The sequence below is a fragment of the Triplophysa dalaica genome, chromosome 7 (assembly GCF_015846415.1).
Source record: "Triplophysa dalaica isolate WHDGS20190420 chromosome 7, ASM1584641v1, whole genome shotgun sequence".
NCBI lineage: Eukaryota > Metazoa > Chordata > Actinopteri > Cypriniformes > Nemacheilidae > Triplophysa > Triplophysa dalaica.
Window position 1 is genome coordinate 13,419,351 of NC_079548.1, and position 21,386 is coordinate 13,440,736.

The 21,386-nt window shown below is 37.4% G+C and overlaps 1 protein-coding gene across 19 annotated transcripts in view; it reads right to left on the minus strand.

Annotated features, from left to right (window-relative positions):
- The window catches only part of cacna1aa (calcium channel, voltage-dependent, P/Q type, alpha 1A subunit, a), a 75,006-nt gene that overhangs the window by 50,519 nt on the left and 3,101 nt on the right, over positions 1-21,386 (minus strand). For 18 of the 19 annotated variants that reach the window (XM_056752775.1, XM_056752792.1, XM_056752789.1 and 15 more), the window contains 9 exons: positions 14,386-14,491; positions 14,105-14,244; positions 7,051-7,142; positions 5,668-5,820; positions 5,391-5,578; positions 3,587-3,690; positions 2,225-2,340; positions 1,907-1,960; positions 1,459-1,533 (listed from right to left, as the gene is read on the minus strand). In XM_056752775.1, coding sequence (XP_056608753.1) covers positions 1,459-1,533; positions 1,907-1,960; positions 2,225-2,340; positions 3,587-3,690; positions 5,391-5,578; positions 5,668-5,820; positions 7,051-7,142; positions 14,105-14,244; positions 14,386-14,491 — 1,028 coding nt within the window. The remainder of the gene's footprint in view (positions 1-1,458; positions 1,534-1,906; positions 1,961-2,224; positions 2,341-3,586; positions 3,691-5,390; positions 5,579-5,667; positions 5,821-7,050; positions 7,143-14,104; positions 14,245-14,385; positions 14,492-21,386) is intronic. The other variant, XM_056752780.1, reaches the window with a different exon arrangement.

Below are 21,386 nucleotides of genomic sequence, written 5' to 3' on the forward strand. Positions count from 1 at the left end.
GTTCAATAAAAACGGAATGTTAAAGAAAGAAGTAATTTAGCTTTCACACAAAGTTTACAGTTCAATCTGTGATTAAAGGGATAGTTCACCCAAATTGTTTTATTCTGTCATCGTTTACTCACCCTCAGAATGTGAGTAACCAAACAGATCTCAACCCCCATCAACTGCCATAGTAGGGAAAATAAACACTATGGGAGTCAATGGGGGATGAGATCTGTTTGGTTACCGCATCACTTCCTAATATCTTCTTTGTGTTTAGCAGAACAAATAAATTTTCACAGGTTTGGAACAATATGTTGGTGAGTAAATGATGACCAAATTTTCATTTTGGGGGAACTATCCCTTTAAGTGCATCAAATGATGGAACAACGACCCCTATACTGTAGGTGGCTACTTTATACAATCTTATTGTAATGTTTTAGCTAGCCATGGTCTTTAAATCTTAATTGGATAATCACTGTAATAGTGCCCTAAAACCTACCATGGTGTTTCGATGGCATATTTTCTACGACAAAACACATATTGACAGATAATATCTGTTAAGATTATAGTTGTATTATCATATTAGAATCTTACAATTAAGTGATATTAGCCACAGGGTATATGGATATTTCAGGCCTGTAATGGAGTACATTTTTCACTTTAAGATACTGTAATTGATAGGAGTTTATCTGTGGTACACAGTATTAGTGTGGTATTGTTGCCTTGAATATTTTTTTGGATGCATTATAAAAGATACATACCGATGGAAAAAATTAAGGGACCATTTTAAAATTATTTTCAGATTTTCTGAATTTACTATTGATATGTATGTATTTAGGTAAATTATCATTTTTGTTTCATTCTGTGAACTGCTAACAGTATTTCTCCCAAAATTCAATATTTTTTTTATTTCTATTTGCATTTATTTTCAGGAAATGAAAACTGGATAAACAGGTGAAAATAACAGAAAAGATGCTCTGTCTTATTTCAGACCTCAAATACTGCTAAGACAACAAGTTCATATTCACTGTTAACGCAATACAACAGTACCGTATTCATGTATACGTTTTTATGTGATAACCTCAGCTTTTATCGCAGTTTTTATGTGTCTTGTCATGCTGTCAGTCTTTCACATTTATGTTGGATGACTTTATGTCACTCCTAAGGTTTGATTATAATTGAAGTTCAACAGACACTGGACTGGAATAAATATGCTAAATAAACGAAAATTTGGAATGTTCTCTTAATTTTAACAACAGCTTTATAAATAGGTTTAGTTTACACCTGCTCTCCATAAGTAAGGTCTGGTTAAACCATTCAAAATTTTGACTTATTGACACAAGCTACTGTGATTTCAGATAAATATAAACAATTTGTAAACGATAAAATTATAATGTAAACGGTATTACTGGATACCGCCACAAGTCTGTCTGTTTCTGCACAACAAATGTTTGTGTGTCTGACTCTAATGCAAACCTATGTCACCATCTCCATCCTCAGCATCAAGCAGGTCTGTTTTACTCTTCTTGATGGTGGGCCTTCGTCTTGAGCCTGTGTGTCACCAATCACATAGATTAAAATAACGCGTGTAAACTGCAATACATTTCACCGCAGACAAACTGACAACATAGTTGAAGCGAAAAGAGTAATATATAAATAGATAATAGATAAAGAAATAGCAAACACCATCAGGTATGTGATATATACGGCTACACTAATGTGCAGTAAATGTGATCATGAACACTACTTTAACTCATGAAGTATACAATATCACCCCCTCAGCAAAGCCAACATGCAATTGATATCTGTCTTACTTTACAATGAAAATCAACACTTTGTCCCAGTGAGGGAGTACAGAGAGGTGGGGGTTGGTGTATGTGGGGGGTTAGAAAGGAAGAAAGGATGAAGGAGTTCATGTAAATACCATCAAATGGAATCCGGTCATCTGTGTCATCATCATCAGCCAGAATCACTTCTTCTATACAGAATTAAAGATTTATATATTAAACAACTTACTGTAATTGTGAACGTTGTTAACTAAAATCTGAGTTTGTTAAACGTTATAATTGTACATTCTGAAAGCTTTTGTAAGATTTAGGTAAATGAACAGCAAATTAAATCATAGCAACACCAACACATTAGCTATATGTTCCAAGACAACAATTTAAACAGACAGAAATCAGTGTCTGTATTCATGGCTATAGCTGCTGTCTAAAGTATTTAATGGCTATATGACATTTACCTGCTTTGCAGATCCACTCCAGATATCCATTTAGCTCTCTCTCTATCTGCTGCTGACGCCTGAGCTTCAGAAACTCGCTCCTGTTCTCCACCCGTTCCCTCTCTTTGGCAAACTCCCTGTATAACACACATGCACATTAAGATGCACCAAACAAAGTATATAGACTAGTGATGTACAGACACTGTATGTCGGGTGAAATATCGCCATTTGATATCATCAGAATCACTCAATAAAACTCTGAAAGTGTTCATTTTTATGCATAATTAATAATGTAGTTTATTCAACACATTTCACCATCTTTCCCAATTCAATTCTCAATTTCTCAGTTTCCTTGGTGTTGAACATCTAAAAAGGTTATTTCACCCAGGTCTAGATGGCCATCTTGCTCACTAAATACTGGCTTTAAAGGCCTGAATACACAAATGTAAATGTAAGCAAATGCTTTTAAACAAAATATCCACAAACTGTTTATTAAAGATCAGGTAACACACGTAAATTCTGCCAATCTCATCATAATTCTTAGTACAGTTCAGTACAGTAGTGTTGCACACTTCGTATCTTCGAAGAGTATTTAGTTTGATCAAATTTATAAAAGAGATTTGATTATTTCTGGAAAAAGACGAGCTGTGGGAGGCAGGCAGGGGGACAGAACTACAGCACGGGCACACAATACATCATCGCATTAATTCCTTTGTGTTTTTTACATTTTTACATTATGCACGTACACAGACATATGACTTAGTTTGACTTTCCGCTTGCGGTCCGTTATCTTTTAACACTGGGACGCAGCCATCTATCAGTTTCAAACAATCTCCAAATCCAGCGTTATATCCACCATTTATATAAAATACATCACTGAAATAACGCGAACAAACACAAACAGCTCAACTTGTCTTAATATCGCAAGAGTAATGAGCTGCAGCTGCAGGCCCACAGTGCAGCCAATCTTAATAAGCAGGTCTTCATATCGCTCGTTGGTTGGCGCATGGGCGGGCTATTTCTTTCGCCTTGCCGTGGATGTGCTTTTTCGAGAGAATTGCCCAATAAAAGGAATAGGATCCCTGTTATGAAACAGGGATCCAGACTCATAAAAAACTTTCCGAAACAAGTTGGAGTACTGAGTGAGTGTATCAAGCACAGAAATACTACATCATACGTCCAACTCGCTTTTTGACAAGTTGACCATGTTAAGCATGAGAATCCAGCACGTTCAACAGTGTAAAGAAGTCAGAATGCATGAAATAGCATGTTACCCGATCTTTAAAGAATGTACTGTACCAGCTAGAGTATTTAACAAAAGTGGCCAAAACTTGAGAACACAGCATACACACAGACACACTTCCTGAGAGAGGTGCTCCTTACCCTGACAGCACACCCAGAACAAGATTAAGCATGAAGAAAGAGCCGATGATGATGAGAGGGATGAAGTACATCCAGTTCCATGCACTCCCCGAAGCATCATTGCTCTGTAATGACATAAAACAGCCCAGGCAGCGCCATGAAGTGGTAATTTAGTGTGTTTATCTGCTTTCTTTGCATCCAATCATTCTTCACAGCCTCTAACCAACATTGTCAAGTCTTCAATACAATCTGTGTGGTTTTATTCTTAAATATGCTTTTTACATTTACAGTTATGCATTTGGCAGACGATTTTATCCAAAGCGACTTACATTGCATAATACTGTACATTTGTTTCTGAGTATGTGCAATCCATGGGATCGAACCCATGACCTTGGCAACAAGCTTTCTCTTGTTGAGGGAACGTTGAAATGTGACCTTACTAACAGGATGAGAGCATCGATGGTGATACCATGACAGTTATTAGGACACCGCATACCATGCAATGTGCAACCTGAGAGCGGCAACCATCTGGCTGGGACTGCTTCATCTGCACATATGGGAGCTCCACACCATTGCATCATTCCACAACAGAGAGGAACAAATGGATGGCCATCTTGAGTGCCATTGCTCCAATGATTGTCTCCAGGGAAGGAACCCAGGATACAAAGCCCCAGTAAGACACAACCCAAAGGATATGCAATTCTATGCAGATTCGACTGTTTGGGTTTGAACATGCTTGGGCAGTGAAAGGTATTAAGGTTTTAGGTTAACGATTATTTAAAATTTGAATTATTTAAAACAGCAAACACTGCTAAATTCACAGTTTCTGATTTTTAGCCACTTTCGTTTGACACTGGCCATTTCTATTTTGTCATAGCTCATCTATGTCCCATAGACATTCTCTGTGCCCCTGTTTCTGTCTTCTTTAATTCTGCCCCACATCTTTTTCTTCCGCTTTTTGACTCTCTGCGTGTCTAAGAGCTCTGAAAGCCCATGTATGTACATCTCTTGCTTCTTGCAATTAAATATTCATAGGTTTCTCGGCAGCTGTAAGGATAACTTTAGTTGAGAGAGAGAGAGAAAGAGAGAGAAGGGAAAATGTGGAAAGGGGCGAGATTATAAAAATTAAAACAGGAATTAATGTTAAATTATTTTTTATTAAAATTAAGAGATTTTTTTTATTATAAAATCTTTTTGTATTAATATGAATATAAAATTTAAAAAACCCTTTCTGTCAGTTTGTACAAACCTCTTAATTATTTATTAGATTATACAGGCATGAAAAGACTTCTTTCTGAGGTCACGTGAAATCACCATCTTCAGACTAATTTCTCATTGACAGATCATTTGAAAAATAAACCTTTAATCCTTCAGGTAAATCCGCACTTAATTTGCAGAATTGATTGACGTGGCATTAGGATTAAAATGGTCCCAGAGGAAACATCATTCATTCGTAAAACTCAACCACGGCCTTGACATCACCTTGTTGTATTCTGTAACGGAGGGGTGAAACCACCTCAGTGAACTAAAAAGACTGCTCTCTGTTTAGTGTGGACTGGCTGCTTGTGAGTGATAAGACTGTAAATGCAGTGCTTTGCTTTTGACAGATTTTGCTTACTGAACATCTACATTGCTGAAAGTCAGGGATTAGGTGGACTGGCAACTTTCTGATATATTTAAAGTTTGTTGAATCAGCAATTCTGTACCATGAGGATTAATCAAAACCAAAATAAAAGAGTAAATATAACTAATTTAAAATATACTTAAACTGAATATGACATGAAGACTCCATAGAGTCAATGTAAAATATTGTAGTGTGACTTACATAGTACAACAGGTCGGTCCAGCCCTCCATGGTAATGCATTGGAAGACTGTGAGGACAGCAAAAAGGATGTTGTCAAACTGGGTGATACCATAGTTAGGTCCTAGCCAGTACGGTCTACACACTGTTCCATTAGGACAGAGTCGAGAGGGAGGATCATCCCCGCATGGAAACTCCTCACGGATTTCACCTAATTAAAACAAATCAAATGTTACATTACATACTTAATGGAAATTATTGACGAGGAAGTCAGCTGGTGAAAAGTTCAAGAACACCTACCGGTGTTGATGTCAAAGCAAGTGGTATGGAATTTGCCCAGGTAGAACTCCAGACCAATGATCGCGAACATAAGGATGGCAAAGAAAAGCAGCAGACCAATCTGCAGGAGAGGGATCATGGCCTTCATGATGGATTTGAGCACCACCTGCAGGCCTGGAGGACAAGCACAGTTTTTTTTCGAGTTTTAAAAGTCTTTTTGTAGGTTAAAAAAACAATAACAAAACAAACAAAAATAAGGAGAAAAAAAAACATGAAAAGAATAATCCAGTAAAAAAAATACACAATGACTATTAACAAAATATATTAAAAATAATCACAGATCTTGTTATATGGGCTTTACTGCTCTTAGAATATGGAAGAGCCTGAATGTACTGTTAAGTTTAATTTATAAAAGCAATAAATGAAGGCTTTTGATAAGAAAATTTGCATTGATAGGAAAGATTGACTATAAAATATTCATTCTTCTTGGATTACTTAAAGCAAAGAAACCAAACAATATATCTTTAATCAATAGATAATTATTCAAAAATGACAAAAATCAATCCCAAAAATGTGTTTACAAGGACAATCCCAAAAGAGATAAAGGATAGTCTCATTACTCATCAACTTGTGTCTATATATAAAGTATGCTTTGGTTGGGTTAAATCTATTTAATAATTTATATGATACTTCCCTTACCTTATTAGTTATTACATATTTAAAAGGCAATGTCCAAACTTTTTTACAATCAATACTCGATTCCACTTTCCCCAATATAATACCAGAAACAGTGACATGTTATTTTTGGAAAAGAGATCTAATTCTTAATCTTAGTTTTTTGACGATTGTTGTGATAAGAAAAACACTTTTCCTACTGGGGTTTCAAAAGGATCTAAGGTGATAGTTAATGTGTATGGTGACCTAGCAGTCTACCTTAAAAGCATAAATGGACCATTTGGAATGGCATCCATAACAATTGAAAATTCTCTAGGTATTACTGCAAAATGATATTTACCTAAAAATTGGGTATAATTTAAAATAAAACCTTCTGAATTGAGTCACTAGAAAGGTTTGTAAAGATACATACAACATACTTAAAGGGATAGTTCACCCAAAAAGAAAATTCTTTATCCATTTATTCACCACCATGGCATTACAAACCTGTATGACTTCTTTTATCAGGAGAACAAAGAAGAAGGTTTTTTGAAGAATGTTGGGACTAAACAACACTGGAATTCATTTTATGGACACAAAGCATTTGCCTTTTGTTTTACACAGAAGAAAGACTCACATGAGGGTAAATTATATCAAAATTCTCATTTTGGGGGTTACTATCCATCAAATCAATCATTATTTACTGTCTGCAGCATGGGGTTCCCTTAACTCCTAAGTTATGATACTCACTGGGAATCCCAGACACCAGTTTAAGAGGTCTCAATACTCGAACAGCACGCAGGGTCCTCAGGTCAAAGTCCGAGCCCACTGTGGAAAGGATTCTTGAGAAATGGACAGAAATCAGGGTGGGAGAAAAGCCAATGTCAAACAAAAATAAATAGCTGCTTGTGTATGACTGTCGGACTGAAGATGAGCTGTGCAAACAGAATACAAAAATGACACATTACAGTGAAACACCAGTTTATGAAAATCTGAATAGTCCCAGACTAACCTCAGCGAGCATTTAGGGATAAAGTCAATGTTCATTTTTAACACTGATAAATGAAGATAGGTGTTTTAAAACTACCAGGGAGTCATCAGTTAAACATCAGCATTACAGTGTGTAGTTGTGAGAGTATGGACACAGTGAAAATAAGCAGTGGGCAGTAATAGGTTCAGGCAGAATGAAACACACCGGCAGTCACCCCATAGAGAGAATGTCAGAGGTCCGTGCAGAGAGAATAGAGATAAATGTGAGTACTGCTGCTTTGCATTCATGTGACCTTTATTTGTGCTGGAAAGTCACTGGAAACAGATTCTCTTTAGTGATAACATGCAGAGAAGAACTAAGACACAATTCCAGCCAAATCAATACAGCGCTGCTGATAACAAAACACATGACACGGGAATATAAATCACTTATCAGTAAATGTGCAGCACACACATAGACATGGAAAGGAAATATCTGAAGCATGTCAGGAGACGGTAGTTTTCCATAAACATTTACGAAACTGACCCTTTCCTTCCCTTTTACTACAACAAACTATAAAACCCACAAGGCAGAGAGGAAACATATCAGATAAGTTATTTTGTCAATATTAATGTGAATTTAAGAGGATGGATGGAAAGCAGGATGAAGCAGAACGGGAAAAAGAGAGAGAACAGAGAAAGGGGAGGAGGTGAAGGAAGTGAGCCAGAATGAGCTGGAGGAAGAGGTGGTGGGTGGAGCTAAATGGAGAGGTAGAGAGTGAGAGGAAGATGCTGACTGGTTGATTTATTCCCATCTCTTCACCTATTTATAGACCTGCAGTCTGTGAGCTACCACTGTCAGCTCTTCCTGACTGATTATACAACACTTTGTCTGACCGTCTCCACCACACATTTTTATAATACACTAATGACTTTCTGAAACTTTACCAACACCCCTAACATTGATGTACATATGTTATTATGTTTATTAAATGTAATTGTTTTTGTTTACTAAACTGTTTCATACAATGTAGGCAACACCATGCATGGCACTAAACGAGCAATCATTATTGTAGTTCAACGGGAAGGGCAAACAGTGGAAGTTTTATTTTCCTACTCTCGAAAGAGAAATACACTGCAAAGTGCAAAGTCGCTGTCCTTCGTCACCGTGACAGGACTTTTGAAGCTGGAATAATGAATGGAATTAAACATGTTTGTTCGAGAGAAGAATGAATGAATCAAAAGAGGATTGCATCGCAGTCAGTGAGGTAGATGGCCACTTACAGTATAGAAACAGGTTTTATTTTAGTTTGAGGACTGAATTTGCTGTGGAATATATGTGCCGAGCAGGTCGAGTCGAGTCCAGCTGGGTTTGGGTCCAGTTTTGAAATAATATTCAGGTCCTTGTGGGTTCGGGTAGTAAATTTATGATTTTTCTCGGTTCAGTAATACATTATTGCTTAAAAAAACATTTTGTCATACTATAAATCTACTTGGTAGAATGTTGTGTAAAGTCTATTAAAAGAGTGCAAAATACTGGACTGATAGGATCTTTCCGGTTTGTCGGATGGTTTAGCGATGTAGGGTGTATAGACCACTTTGGAAGAGGTCAAACAATGCTGGGCCAACGCTGGACCAGAAGAACGTCCCATTTAAATGTTTAACTCTTCACAAATGTTTACACAAATACAACCAGCGGAACATGTATAACAGAACCAAACCGTTAAAAAAATATCTTGTCATATATATACGATATAAAAATAAAAATGAAACTGGAAGTGCTTCTGGACCATGTTTAAATATATTAGGGCAACGTGATTTTGAATCCAGTTTGTGGCAAATCACTATGCTGAATGTGCTGACACAGATGACCATGTTCGTGGCAAAAAAGGATGTGAAAATATCTGAAAAATTATTGCTACTGAAAACCAAGACAAAAATCCTGATGGATGGTTAAGAAAAAAAGAGCCCCAAAGAACCTGGCAGAGGGGGATTGTGGGATACAGATGGAGACTCACAAACACTCACAGGTGGTTACACTGTACTAACAGTGGGCAGCCCACTGGGAGGCATCTGCCAATCCATCTTCCCACAATCCATGACACACACTGTGAGCGTGAGACAATGTCTACACAGTTGTGAATGAGAGAAAGAGACAGGGAAGGAAGAGGAAAAAGATCAGTGCATGTGTAGAATGTTGAAACAGCTGAAATAATTCAGAAAAAGGGTGGAGTGTTTCATGTGGCAATGAACAGAACATTGCAACCGCATAAAAACCAGTAAGACAGGGTATCATGGTCAGGATTAGATGTTTTAAATGTTGGGTCTCCTATCAAAACACTCAGAATTAGCTGATAAAGATGCGTCTCGGCTGTTTCTAACCACAGTCTTCCTCACAATACACCATATCCCCATAGCAACCGGTAATTCCTCATTCAGGCAGTTTCTACGGTTACTGGGCCCTTCTCATTCATAACTGTTACCATGGGAACAAGGGCCATTTCTCATTGATAGAATCTCAACATCACTGCATTAGCAAGGCAAAATGAGTGGTCTGATGGATTTTATAAGCAACCTCATAGCACTCTTGTGTTTTGCTATGCCTAATTTACAATAAACAATCGTTTTCCTGTAATTATTGGAAAGTATATAAACAGAATGCATAATCTGTTGAGAGACTATATGAAATGGATAATAAAACTAACAGGAGACACAAGATTAAAGCGGTTTATAGGTGGTTTCATCTTAACAACATAAACAAATGTTACTGCGCATGCGCACTTTTGTGACCACAATTGAACTTCCTGTACACATTCACAAACAATAGAGTGCCTGTAGATTATTTCTTTACAATCAAAAGAAACCCAGAAGAACCGTTGCTCGGCTGAACTTGTCTCTCCAATATTTTACAATTATTATACAGTAAAATAATAATAGAAATTAATATTAACATAAATAGAATAAAATAGAAATGGTTATATTATTAGAGATGATAACCAAACACAAAAAGAAAGTTAACTGTGGGTCAGGCGCACACGCGTCCAATTAAACTGTCTATATACATAGTAAACAAACCAGCTCATGCACAAATACATATGCAGGGAAAGAAAGTTGCTCAAATGGCCAATTTTCCATCTCCAGCCCTGAAGGACTGTCTCAGTGTCCTTTTTGTGCATCTGCACAAGGTCAAATCACACCAAGGTAATATACAGTAGATGCATGACATATTTAACTAAATATAGAAGTGAACTGCTCACTGATAAATTTCTCTAATAATGCACGTTATTACAATAAATAGCCCCTAATGGTGACTTTTTAAGATTGATAGAGAGCAGAAAATATTATACTGTTAGTGGTACAATAAACTGTCAGTTTTAGAAGAAAATTTGTTGCTTTGTTGCAAAAGACTGTTGGTAAATATACACGATTATATGTGGAATTCGTTTAATACATTTTATTTATAAAGCCAGTCACATTTCTTTGGTAAGAGAAAGATTATTCTAGTATTGCAAGTTAATGCACTTTTTAAAGGAATGTATTGTTGCGCAAATGTTTTCAACATACTGTATACTCATGTCTTGTACATAAACAGCTTCGCTTTTAGACACCTTGTGTTAATGAACTCCATCAGATTACTATTGAAAGAAAGAAAGAAAGAAAGAAAGAAAGAAAGAAAGGGTATAAAAGATGTCTGTTATATCAAAGGACCAGGTCATCGTGTTGTTGATAGGGAACATATCATTTCATCTTCAAAGTGCCCTCAACTGAAAGACACAGCCGCCATTTACCTAAACAGAGCAGAGGCCGAACAGCTGTGAGCAAGTGACTAACAGTGTGTTTGTGTGTGTGAGAGAGAGAGAGAGAGAGAGAGAGAGAGAGGGAGAGAGAATGAGAGAGAGCGGGTCCGTGTTCTTGTGTCTCAAGGCTTTGCTGGATGATTGATCATCTGCAGTAGTGAAAAACAGGTTACTGCAGCAGCTCCTACATAGTCTGCTCTCACTGGCTTGCTCTGCTTTTCCTCTCTCGCTCACTCTCTCACCAGCCACCTCCTGTTTCCAACCTATTGCTTCTCCAGTTGCTTTCTTCCTTATCTCTTGTCTTGCTCTTTCTCGCTCTCTTTTCTAAGCTTTAGGAAACATGGAACGACAAACCCAAAAACCACACTGCAATTCCTTCCACCTGCCACATCAGCTGCTATCTATCTCCCTCTTCCCATTCATTATTGACTCGCTCCCCCTCTCCTTACAATCTATACACTTACTTAGCATCAGATTTCAATTTAAACACAGAAATACAAATACACACATACATTTAGCTGCTAACAAGCACAAACAATCAACCAATTTCAAGGGCACATGAAGCCAGCAGAGAGAAAATGGCTGCCTTATACAACAAGCTCTCCTCCGTACTGCAGCCAACACACCCTGTGACCCATTTACACACACAACGTCTCTCAAACAACTAACAGGGGAATGCTCATTCTGTATGTACACACTTGATCACCCAAGACAACATATACCAAAAATCCTTCACCTTATGTGGCCCTGGCCCTGTTTTCCACTTAACTTATTTCCCTATAAATAGATAACCAAATTGAACAAAAAACTAGGTACACCAATGTCTACCTCAGGCTATGTGTGGTCATCTGTATAATAGAGTCAGTTCATGACTGATATTACGATATTATCACATTTTTTACAATACCCATACATTACCAATAACATGAGAGTTCAGTATTTTCAATCATACTGGCAGATCGGCTGTGGAAGATAAATCAAGTTTGTGGATTGTAGGTCAAGTGGCAATATCTTGCAGAGCCATATTATAAACACCTCAGTCTAACTCTAACTAAACTCTAAACTCTAATGAACAACAAATTATAACTTGCTTTTGTAGTAAAATCACAACAACCTTTTAATTGTCATATGGTCTCAACACAATAACCACAGTTTAACCATTGCATGTGGGAAAACAATTTGTATTTATACGAGTGGCAATCTATCTGCCAAATAAACATGATCACGTTTCTATAATAATACCATGGTAAATTTTCCTAATGCTGGACTGACGCATGTTGTATCAATAGGAAAAATCATCAGATTTTCAAAACCATCAGACTTTTCCTTCTTGAGTTTGCAACAAAACATAGACAGCTACCTCTTCCATGCAGTATCTTCAGCCCTGTCACCCCTTCACCTGTATCCTTTTCTTTTTCTCTCTCTCTTTTCTCAGGTGACATTTGCAGTGTGTGCTCGCTGCTTGTCTCCGCAGTGCCGCTCTGATCTGAGCTCACCATGAGCTCATTAGGTCAGGAGACCACGACATCACTCGCTGTGCAGTTACACACTTACATACAAGTGCACACAAATGCATGTGCACACAAACACATGCTGAATATACAAACTAAACTTAAAAAGGCAAATACCATATAAAGATCTTCACTGTGTTTTTAGTACAAAAAAGAGATATAGGTGCTTCTTTGCATTAGAGAAGCGGTACTGTGTAGCCTAGGTCAAGTATGCCAGATCTCGGATACAGTATCTACTTTATATTCGCAGCCAAGCACTCTTACTTATAGGCAGAGCAGGAAATTTCTCACTCGAAATCAATCGCGCACATATAGATGCAAAGTTCTCATATAGCGCAAGGCTACGAGCAAGATCTCTATTGTGTCTTTTGGCGTGTCTTACAAGTTACTGTGAAATACAATGTTATGTCAAAAACACATGAAAACAGTGTGTTATGTCTTAAGTGAAAGTAAACAGTCGGATATGTATCCATATATCGGATCAGTGGATGGAAGTGATTGTTGTTATTGTGGAATAACCCCTTCAGTGTGACACAAGAAAACCCTTTGCGTCGTGTCCTCATCACATCGCACTGTCAGCTCCGGCTGCATCACATTACACCCCTTACGTACCTGATAATAAGATTTTGTCAACCCTACTTTGGCCTAAACAGTCTGTCATACTTTCTTTCTTTTGAAGTGGAACACACCTACAGTTTCCCCTTATACACGTGTCCACCAGCAAAGACACAGGCAGATAAAAACGGAAGTTATAGCCCATTGGTCCAGTCTCTGAATGTAGGCTATAAAAAGAATAAACACTTTCCTGCAGCTGACTGCTTATAAGTCATTTATTTATGATTGTGCTTTTTCCCCATTTTAAATATACTGTATACTCTTCCAAAAGAGTGGAAACGTGATGGCTGTGTTACTGTAAACTTGTTGCAAAAAATAACTGAAATAAATCCCAGCTGCACCCAATTTTTATGTTTAATGATTTGCAAATGGAAATAGACTTTTTAATATATCATTAACTTGTTAAAATTGTAAAACATTTACAGTGAAAAAATACTTTCTTTATTCTAAAAGGTGAAGGGGATGGGGGTGCTGTGATGTTTAGAACCAGCCCTGACTTGTGTTTTGTGGTCACTGTAAAAAACGTAATTTTACAGAATTTTTCTGTGCTTTTTTTACAGATTTCCACATAGATATACTGTATATAATGTAAAAAAAACTTTTACAAGAAAACAGGAAACCGTACTAAAAGTGTTATTTCAAAAATTTTGGGGGCGCCAGCTGGCAGGATTTTTCACAGTTTATTTATGAAAATATGGTCCAAAAACGTAAAAAGACCGCAAATTTACAAGAAAACCAGGGGATTTTTTTTACAGTGTGTGTCTAGCCCAAAATTGATTTTAATTTCTTTAGTGGATGGGGCATTTGCAAATAAACAGCGCTATCACTGGTGTTATTCGTTGATAGTGATCCTTGTGTATTCACATGCATGAGCCATTTGTGTACAAGTGTTCATAACTGATTGGAACTTACCCAGTAAGCACCACTACAAAGTCCATAACATTCCAGCCGTTTCGTAGGTAGGAACCCTTGTGGAAGGCAAAGCCCAGAGCCAAGATCTTAATGCCCGACTCAAAACAGAAAATGCCGATGAAATAGGGTTCTGTGTCCTCCTGTGAGGGACAATCAGAGGAAAACACGAGATTAGTTACATTCAACAGGGACCAATTATTATCTGTATTCTGCGGTCTGCATAGTGTGTTTTTTTTGTTATATAACTTCTGGTATTTCAATACAATGACACAAAGACTCACCAAGCGCTCTGACATAGGGGTCTTGTCACCATCTGGAAGATGCTGTTCCAGGGCCAGGACGATGCAGTTAGCGATGATGGTAGCCAGGATCATGTACTCAAATGGAGTGAGAATCACTTGTTAAGGAACATGACTTGACAAAATGCTACAGCTGGTTAAAGCAAAGGTTTGTGATTTATAGCCTTTTTGAACATCTAAGAGGAAGTAAATGCCTAAAGTCAAGCATTTCTTAACAATCCCACAATCCAGGTAATCTGACGCTCAGCATCCACACTGAATAAACTGAAAACACTCACTCAGCTCTGCATCAGTGGACATATACATAAGCTTTAAAATCTCCAAAATCAGATTTTTCATAGAACAGGACCAGGTGCTACATGAAAATAATCACATTGTCCCCTTGAGCCAAATACGGGTTATGGTAAAATGGGTGATGCAGCGACATTCATAGACATTTGTTTCACAAAACAAAGCAAATGTAGCATCATGGTCACCCTGCATGGGCTAAACATGTCTCCCACTAACGCTTTATGCGGATGGTTGAGCCTGTGGCAAATAAGCTGGTATCCATGCCGAAGTAATACAGGCTGTGGATAAATATGAGTCAGGCAGATTCTGTATGGTTTAAATAACACTGGCCGCTTGGATTCACTTCAGGCAACTTTGCATGCAGGCAAGCATATAAGCTTAGAAGGAAACATATATAATTATTATTATGCATGCCTAGACAAACAAATGGTTATTAAAATATTTGAATGTGACAATAGATTCATTTCTATACATTTAAATACATTAAAAGTATAACTATGTTTGTATTTTTCTGCCGTTACCAAAAAGGTCACCTGCATGTCGAACATCCAAATAAAAGTTTTACTCACTGAGGCCAGTTTTCGCTTGCATTTGGCGCTTGGCAAGTGGTCATATGCAGAAAAAAAGTGAGATCTGGCAGGTTTTCAAAGGCGCTGCACTGTAAAAGCTTGTGTAATAATACCCGGCAATGAGTCCAGCATTACAATGCATTACCACTCCAGTGCCTTTTAATTAGCCCTGCTTGACCCCTGCTCTGTGTGTGTGTGCATGTTTTCCACATGCGTGAATAATCATCAATATTGTTATGTGTGATCATTCTAGTGTTTAATTTAAATACTACAACTAGAGTGTGTGTGTGTTTGGCCGGAAATTCTGCCTCTTTTTGGAAGTGCCTGTCGGGATGGACAGATAAAAGGGAAAGTGGACATCCTGTTTCTGATCTAGAGACTGTGTGTGTGATATGACCGCAAAGGGAAATGTGGCAACAGCGTTTGCAGTGCTTTGAAGACTCCTTGCATCTCTGGCTTTGTGAAAAGGGGGCCTGTATAAAAGAGGATGCATATTCACTGCTGTGATCTATTCTGCCAGAAATCTTTAATTATGAACCCACCTTCCACCCTCTGCACAACACTATATATAGTAACACCAAAGAGAAGCAATAAAGCGGAAGACAATGGAAAGGAAGAAACTGTCCTTTTTCTGCCTCTGTGGGTGTGCGTAAAGTAGTATCAGTGGCATCACAATCGAAAACATTTTCCACTGCTATAAGAGAGAAAAAGGTCATGTGTGTCAGAAGTAAGGGTACTCAGGTGGTACAGGAGGTTATGGCAAAAGGCATAGAGAGGTAAGGGATCAAAGTGCAAATATGGAGAGAGAGACTATCAGTTTAGAAGTCGCCATTAGTGACCAGAATGATCACTGTTACCCTATATTCTAAATCCAAAAGATAGCTGCCTCCAAAAAACACAAAAGCTTTCCACTGTATTTAGCTTGACACAAATCTGTATATGTGTGCCGACCGCCCTTCAAAAGTCCTGCAGTCATTCCATAAGAATCCATTGTTCCCGCACACTCCCAGAGCCGCATCAATCTCTCATGCATCACGTCAATCTCTCATTTTCCATCCCTTCATCTTTCCTCCACGTACTCTCAGCCGGCTGCTCCCTCATTCCACCTCTCCCACTAAACCTGTGCATGTATCATCTCCCTCCATCAGCCCATCTCCATTCAGCCGAGTTCAGTCTGCACCGTCAGCACGGCTGCCTGACATGCCGCTCCACGGAAAAATGGATGGAGGAAGATGGAGAGACAAGTTGAGATGAGAAAGTAAAGAATACAATCTAAAATGGAAAGAAAAGATATAGTTGAAAGTGCCTCAGAACCCTACACAGCAAAATCGCCAGTAAAAAAAGGTCAAGTTAAAAAAGGTCAAATGATATATACACTGTGAGTGTTAATTTAACATTGTAATATGAGGCACATATGGACACAGTCTAATGCCACATGAAGCAATTATCATTACATCTCCGCAAAACACTAAAGGTTCCCAACTGAGCAAACATGGCTTTGAGATATTGTTACGTCATTATTAATGCTTCTGTGAATGTAAAAACATCAAATGTATATTACAGGGGGGGGGGTTGAGTAATGGAAAGGGAATAATTGTTACAGGGTACTTTTAGACTGGCAGAAATGTATATCTTGAAGACTATACATTGTGCAGTTGTTTCCGTGTTATTAAACCATTCAAACTATATAAAGTTTGAAGGAAATCAACTCACCTTTATATAAATAGGTAATAATAAAGCAAATAAAGCATTTGTTTATGGTTACTAGTAGATACTAACTACTAGTAAATGAATGGAGTAATGATGTAAGTAACTGAAGAAAAGAATTCTAATTAACATACAAGCTGATGTAAATTTGTCAGCTAAGCAGTGGTGTGGGAACTTCATTAAAAGTCTCTGTCAACTGGACAGGTGTAATATACTGGTGTAAGCAAGGACATATCTTACTTTCTTTCACACACTGTCTCCTCACAGTAAACAAGATGATATATTGTAAAAAAATAGTATCTGTGTAACAATAAAGACATCACATGACTTCACCTAGCGACTAATAGTGTTCATTGAGAAACACTTACACATGTATTGTAATGTATTTAATGTTTTGAATCTTTTAAGTAATATGCTGCTGTACTTCTGACACCTTTATGACCAAATTCGCAGTGTTTCAGGAAATAAAAAAAAACTTTTTAAATGATTACATACTGTTGACACTTTTTAATACTTTGTATTAGTTAGATATTTACAAAACCCAAAGAAAAACATAAAGGGTGACTATTAATGGTGATTTGTGGGAAAAGTACAAATCATGAAATATGGACATAAGGCTTCGGAAGGACAGCAGTGAAGAGGTCTGCATACAAACTATGCCATCAGTAATCTCTACAAATATTTTAACATAAACCGGACACCTTTCATATAGTTGCCCTACTCGTACTCTGACATCTATTACTCGTACTCTCTGAAAATCTATTTCACAGACTTCTGCAGATCCCCCAAATCAGTTCAAAAACATTTTAAAAAGTCTGTTTTGGCTCATCAGGCATTCCTCAACTTTATTGAAGAGCTGCAATCTACAAAATCCAATACAAAGCAGTGCTATCAAAATGGCTGACTAGACACATCTGACTGTAGCCCTTTGAGAAGTTGAATGAGTTGAAGCAATCATATGCAGTTATACACTTTAATCCACTAATACAGTACATAAGTGATTCAAGGAGCATGTCAGTCAGTCAGTGAGGGTGTGCTGCGAGTTTGCACGTGTGTGAATCACTGGTTCTGTATTTAGCCATAAAAAAAGTCGGTGCGCAAAAAAGAGCGACCCGAGAAGCCCAGCCAGTAAAATGTAAATATGTATTGATTTCCTCATCTGGCTGTAAGGTCCCAGGCTGTTTGCTTTTCTAATACTATCTCTAGCATTCTGGAGCTGCAGTCTGAATAATTTATTAACTAGAAACAGGGGTGTTTTTTATAAAAGATGTGCCTGTTGTAGTTACACTAATACGCTCTCCATCTCTTTCGCTCACTTTAATCGCTCATTTACCCTTTCTCTAACCTTTGCTTTTCAAAAAGCTCATTCAGTCTGTAAGTAAAGGATTAGCATGATACTGTGTATGTGTGTGTGTGTCAGTAGGCCTGTATGTGTTACTGGACAATAATGTAGTCTAATTAACTTTACACCACAGTCTCCTCTGTAAATTCCTAAATCAGCCTCCAGATATCACTCATTAATTCATGGTAATTTATGTATTGCTTGGTTATAGAGCAGTCTTTGTGAAAAAAAGTCAAAAACTTTTGCAGTGTACCAGTGAAGTACTTTATCTTAAGTGACCCCACACCTTTTACTTCTTTTCACTCACATTACATGCAAGTCTTTCAGCCTGGCTGCCTCCACACTTTGACAAGTCTAGTCAATTATGCAGCCACTTAAAGGTCTACTGCGTCATTTTTTGGAGGATCTATTTAGAGAAATTAAATATAATATACATAATTATGTCTTCAGAGGTGTATAAAGACCTTACATAATGAATCTTATTTTTTTTTTACCTTAGAATGAGATAGTTCTATCTATATACACCGCAGCTTCCCTTGCATGGAATTCGTCATGTTATTTCTACAGTAGAGCGCATTTTGAAAATACATTATCTCCTTCGGCAAAGAAGAAAAAACGTTACAACATCTAAGTTCTGTGCCAGCATCATAGTGCTTCTAAACAGAGTGAGCCATTGGATGCAATTCACAACCTCACCACTTGACTACATTTCATACACTGGACTTTCAAAATGCTAGATATTTTCTGTCAGACAAGTGAACTAATATTGTTTGTTTGTTTAAAATGCAGTTTAGGAGTGGGTAAATCTAAAATGAATGATCCCAAATTAACAAGAGAAAAAGTGTAAACATTATTGACAATGACTTGGATACATTCTCTTGCTAACAGAATGGCACAAAACCTCCATTTACCCAAAAACAAACAAAAGTTTAACTAATAAAAAAAATGTTTGCTGCAACAATATAATCACAGTACTGTAAAGTAAAAAAGAATACCTCAGGCTAACACGGAAGTCTGTGTATGTATTTGAGAGGAGGCAGCAGGTGGAGGTGTGCGCCAGTGAAAACAACACTAGCAGAAGCAGCACGTGACTGTAAAAACAACAGCATGAAAATTCAAGCCAGCATTTTTTTTTCTCTCTCAGTGCCCGAAATAGTTTTTCCCAAGTCAGCATCACACACACATACCACCCAGCCATAGAACTGAATAATTTACTACTAGAACACGAGATAGAGAACAAGAGAGAATGAAAAACACACGAGAATGAGGAGGAAGGTTGGCAGAAATCACAACAGATGCCAATAAAATATTTCACTGTACTGACTGCAGGTTCACATATTGTACATGTCAACACACATGCAAACACGGGTTTGTTCACATTATTAATAAATGTTAAAGTTTCTCTGCGGATCTACTGTATGAAGCAGTTGTTGGTTGGGTTGTGTGGCATCACTCTGCCTCGTTTGCAGTAGCATCTGAGGAGTGCTGGGCTGAAACATTACGGATGACTGCCCTTTTTTAGACCCAGACGGTAAGAGGTACGAAACCACCAGAATGGGCCAGAAGGCGAATACAAACACTCATGTACACATGTTGCTTATCTGAAATACCACGACTGGTGCTCTTGACTTCCTTATAGAACACTGTCAGAATAAATGGTAAAAATATGTAGCCTTTTGTCACTAGGGCAGCGGTATCCTTTCAAAAAGTACACATTTGCATCTTAAAGGCATAGTATTACAAAGGAACACATTGGTTCGAAATGTATACATATCTGTACCAAATGGTACATAGAAGGACTTTTTTAACAGGGTACTTATCCAGTTACAAAAGGTAGGTGTTTTGAGCATTTTTTTTCGACAGTGAAGGTCACATGCCATTTTGTTCCACGCCCTTAGACAGCATATAAAAAACAAATGTGTGCACAACTAAACTAAAAAATATGCACTTTGAAGATTTTTTAAATATTTAAATATAAAAATATGTTCCATAGCCAAATATATCTCCACAACACAGTATAATCTATATAATTATTCAAATCACTGTCTTTTACTTAATTGCCCATAAAAAAGTGAAGGAGGAGACAGAGAGAGAGACATTGGGTTTGAGTGACAGTCAGTGAGACAGTTGTGTGAATGAATCTAAGGTAATGGACTTTAACTGTGAGTAACTAAAGAAGAGAGAGGGATTCTTTAAGACAGTAAATATTGTCAAATGAGACTTAATGATATTATCATCATACACTTAAAAAAGGCTGTAGAAGATAGAATAACCATTTACACAAAGATTCCTGTTTCCACAACAAAGAACCTTTTGTATAACAGAAAATGATAATCATATGATTTATGTAACCTTGTGATATGTTTTACTTAGTTGAGTATGTGTGATCTAACATGACTTCCATCCTAAAATATTTATATACAGGCTCCCTCTCTCTTCCGGAATACGGAATGTTTTCCATATAATCTATTTCATCCTTTAAGGGTTCTTTCCTTCTTTTTGAAGTCTGTCTCTACACCTTGTAAAGTGTCAGTGTCTTTTATCTAAGTTTCTACCTACACAAACCATCAATTGATACGCCTAATAGATGAAGACACTTCACATACAATCTAAAACCCCCAAATTCTTATACTCTTAACTCCAACATTTGTGAATCAACGCTGCTTCCATTTACACTACATTCACATTTAGTCATTTAGTAGACGCTTGTATCAAAAGCGACTTACAAATGAGGTAAACAATAGAAGCAATACTAAACCATGCTAAACCTAGTAAGCGACGATACATTTACCAAAGTGGATTTGTATGGACATTTCACACAGACATGTTTTACACAATCCACTCTCCCAACCCACTCTAGGCCGGTCAAATCTATGCCGTCCATTTATGCTGAATATACAGGATTGATAAAAAAATATTTCTACAACAGTAGTTCAGGCACAAAATGCCAACATGCACTGACCAAACACTGTAAGGCACAACAGAATTCAGAAATAACAACAGTCCTTTTTTCTACCACGGTTATTACTGTCTTGATATATTCTGACACCCTTTAACAAAACTATGGTGCAAAG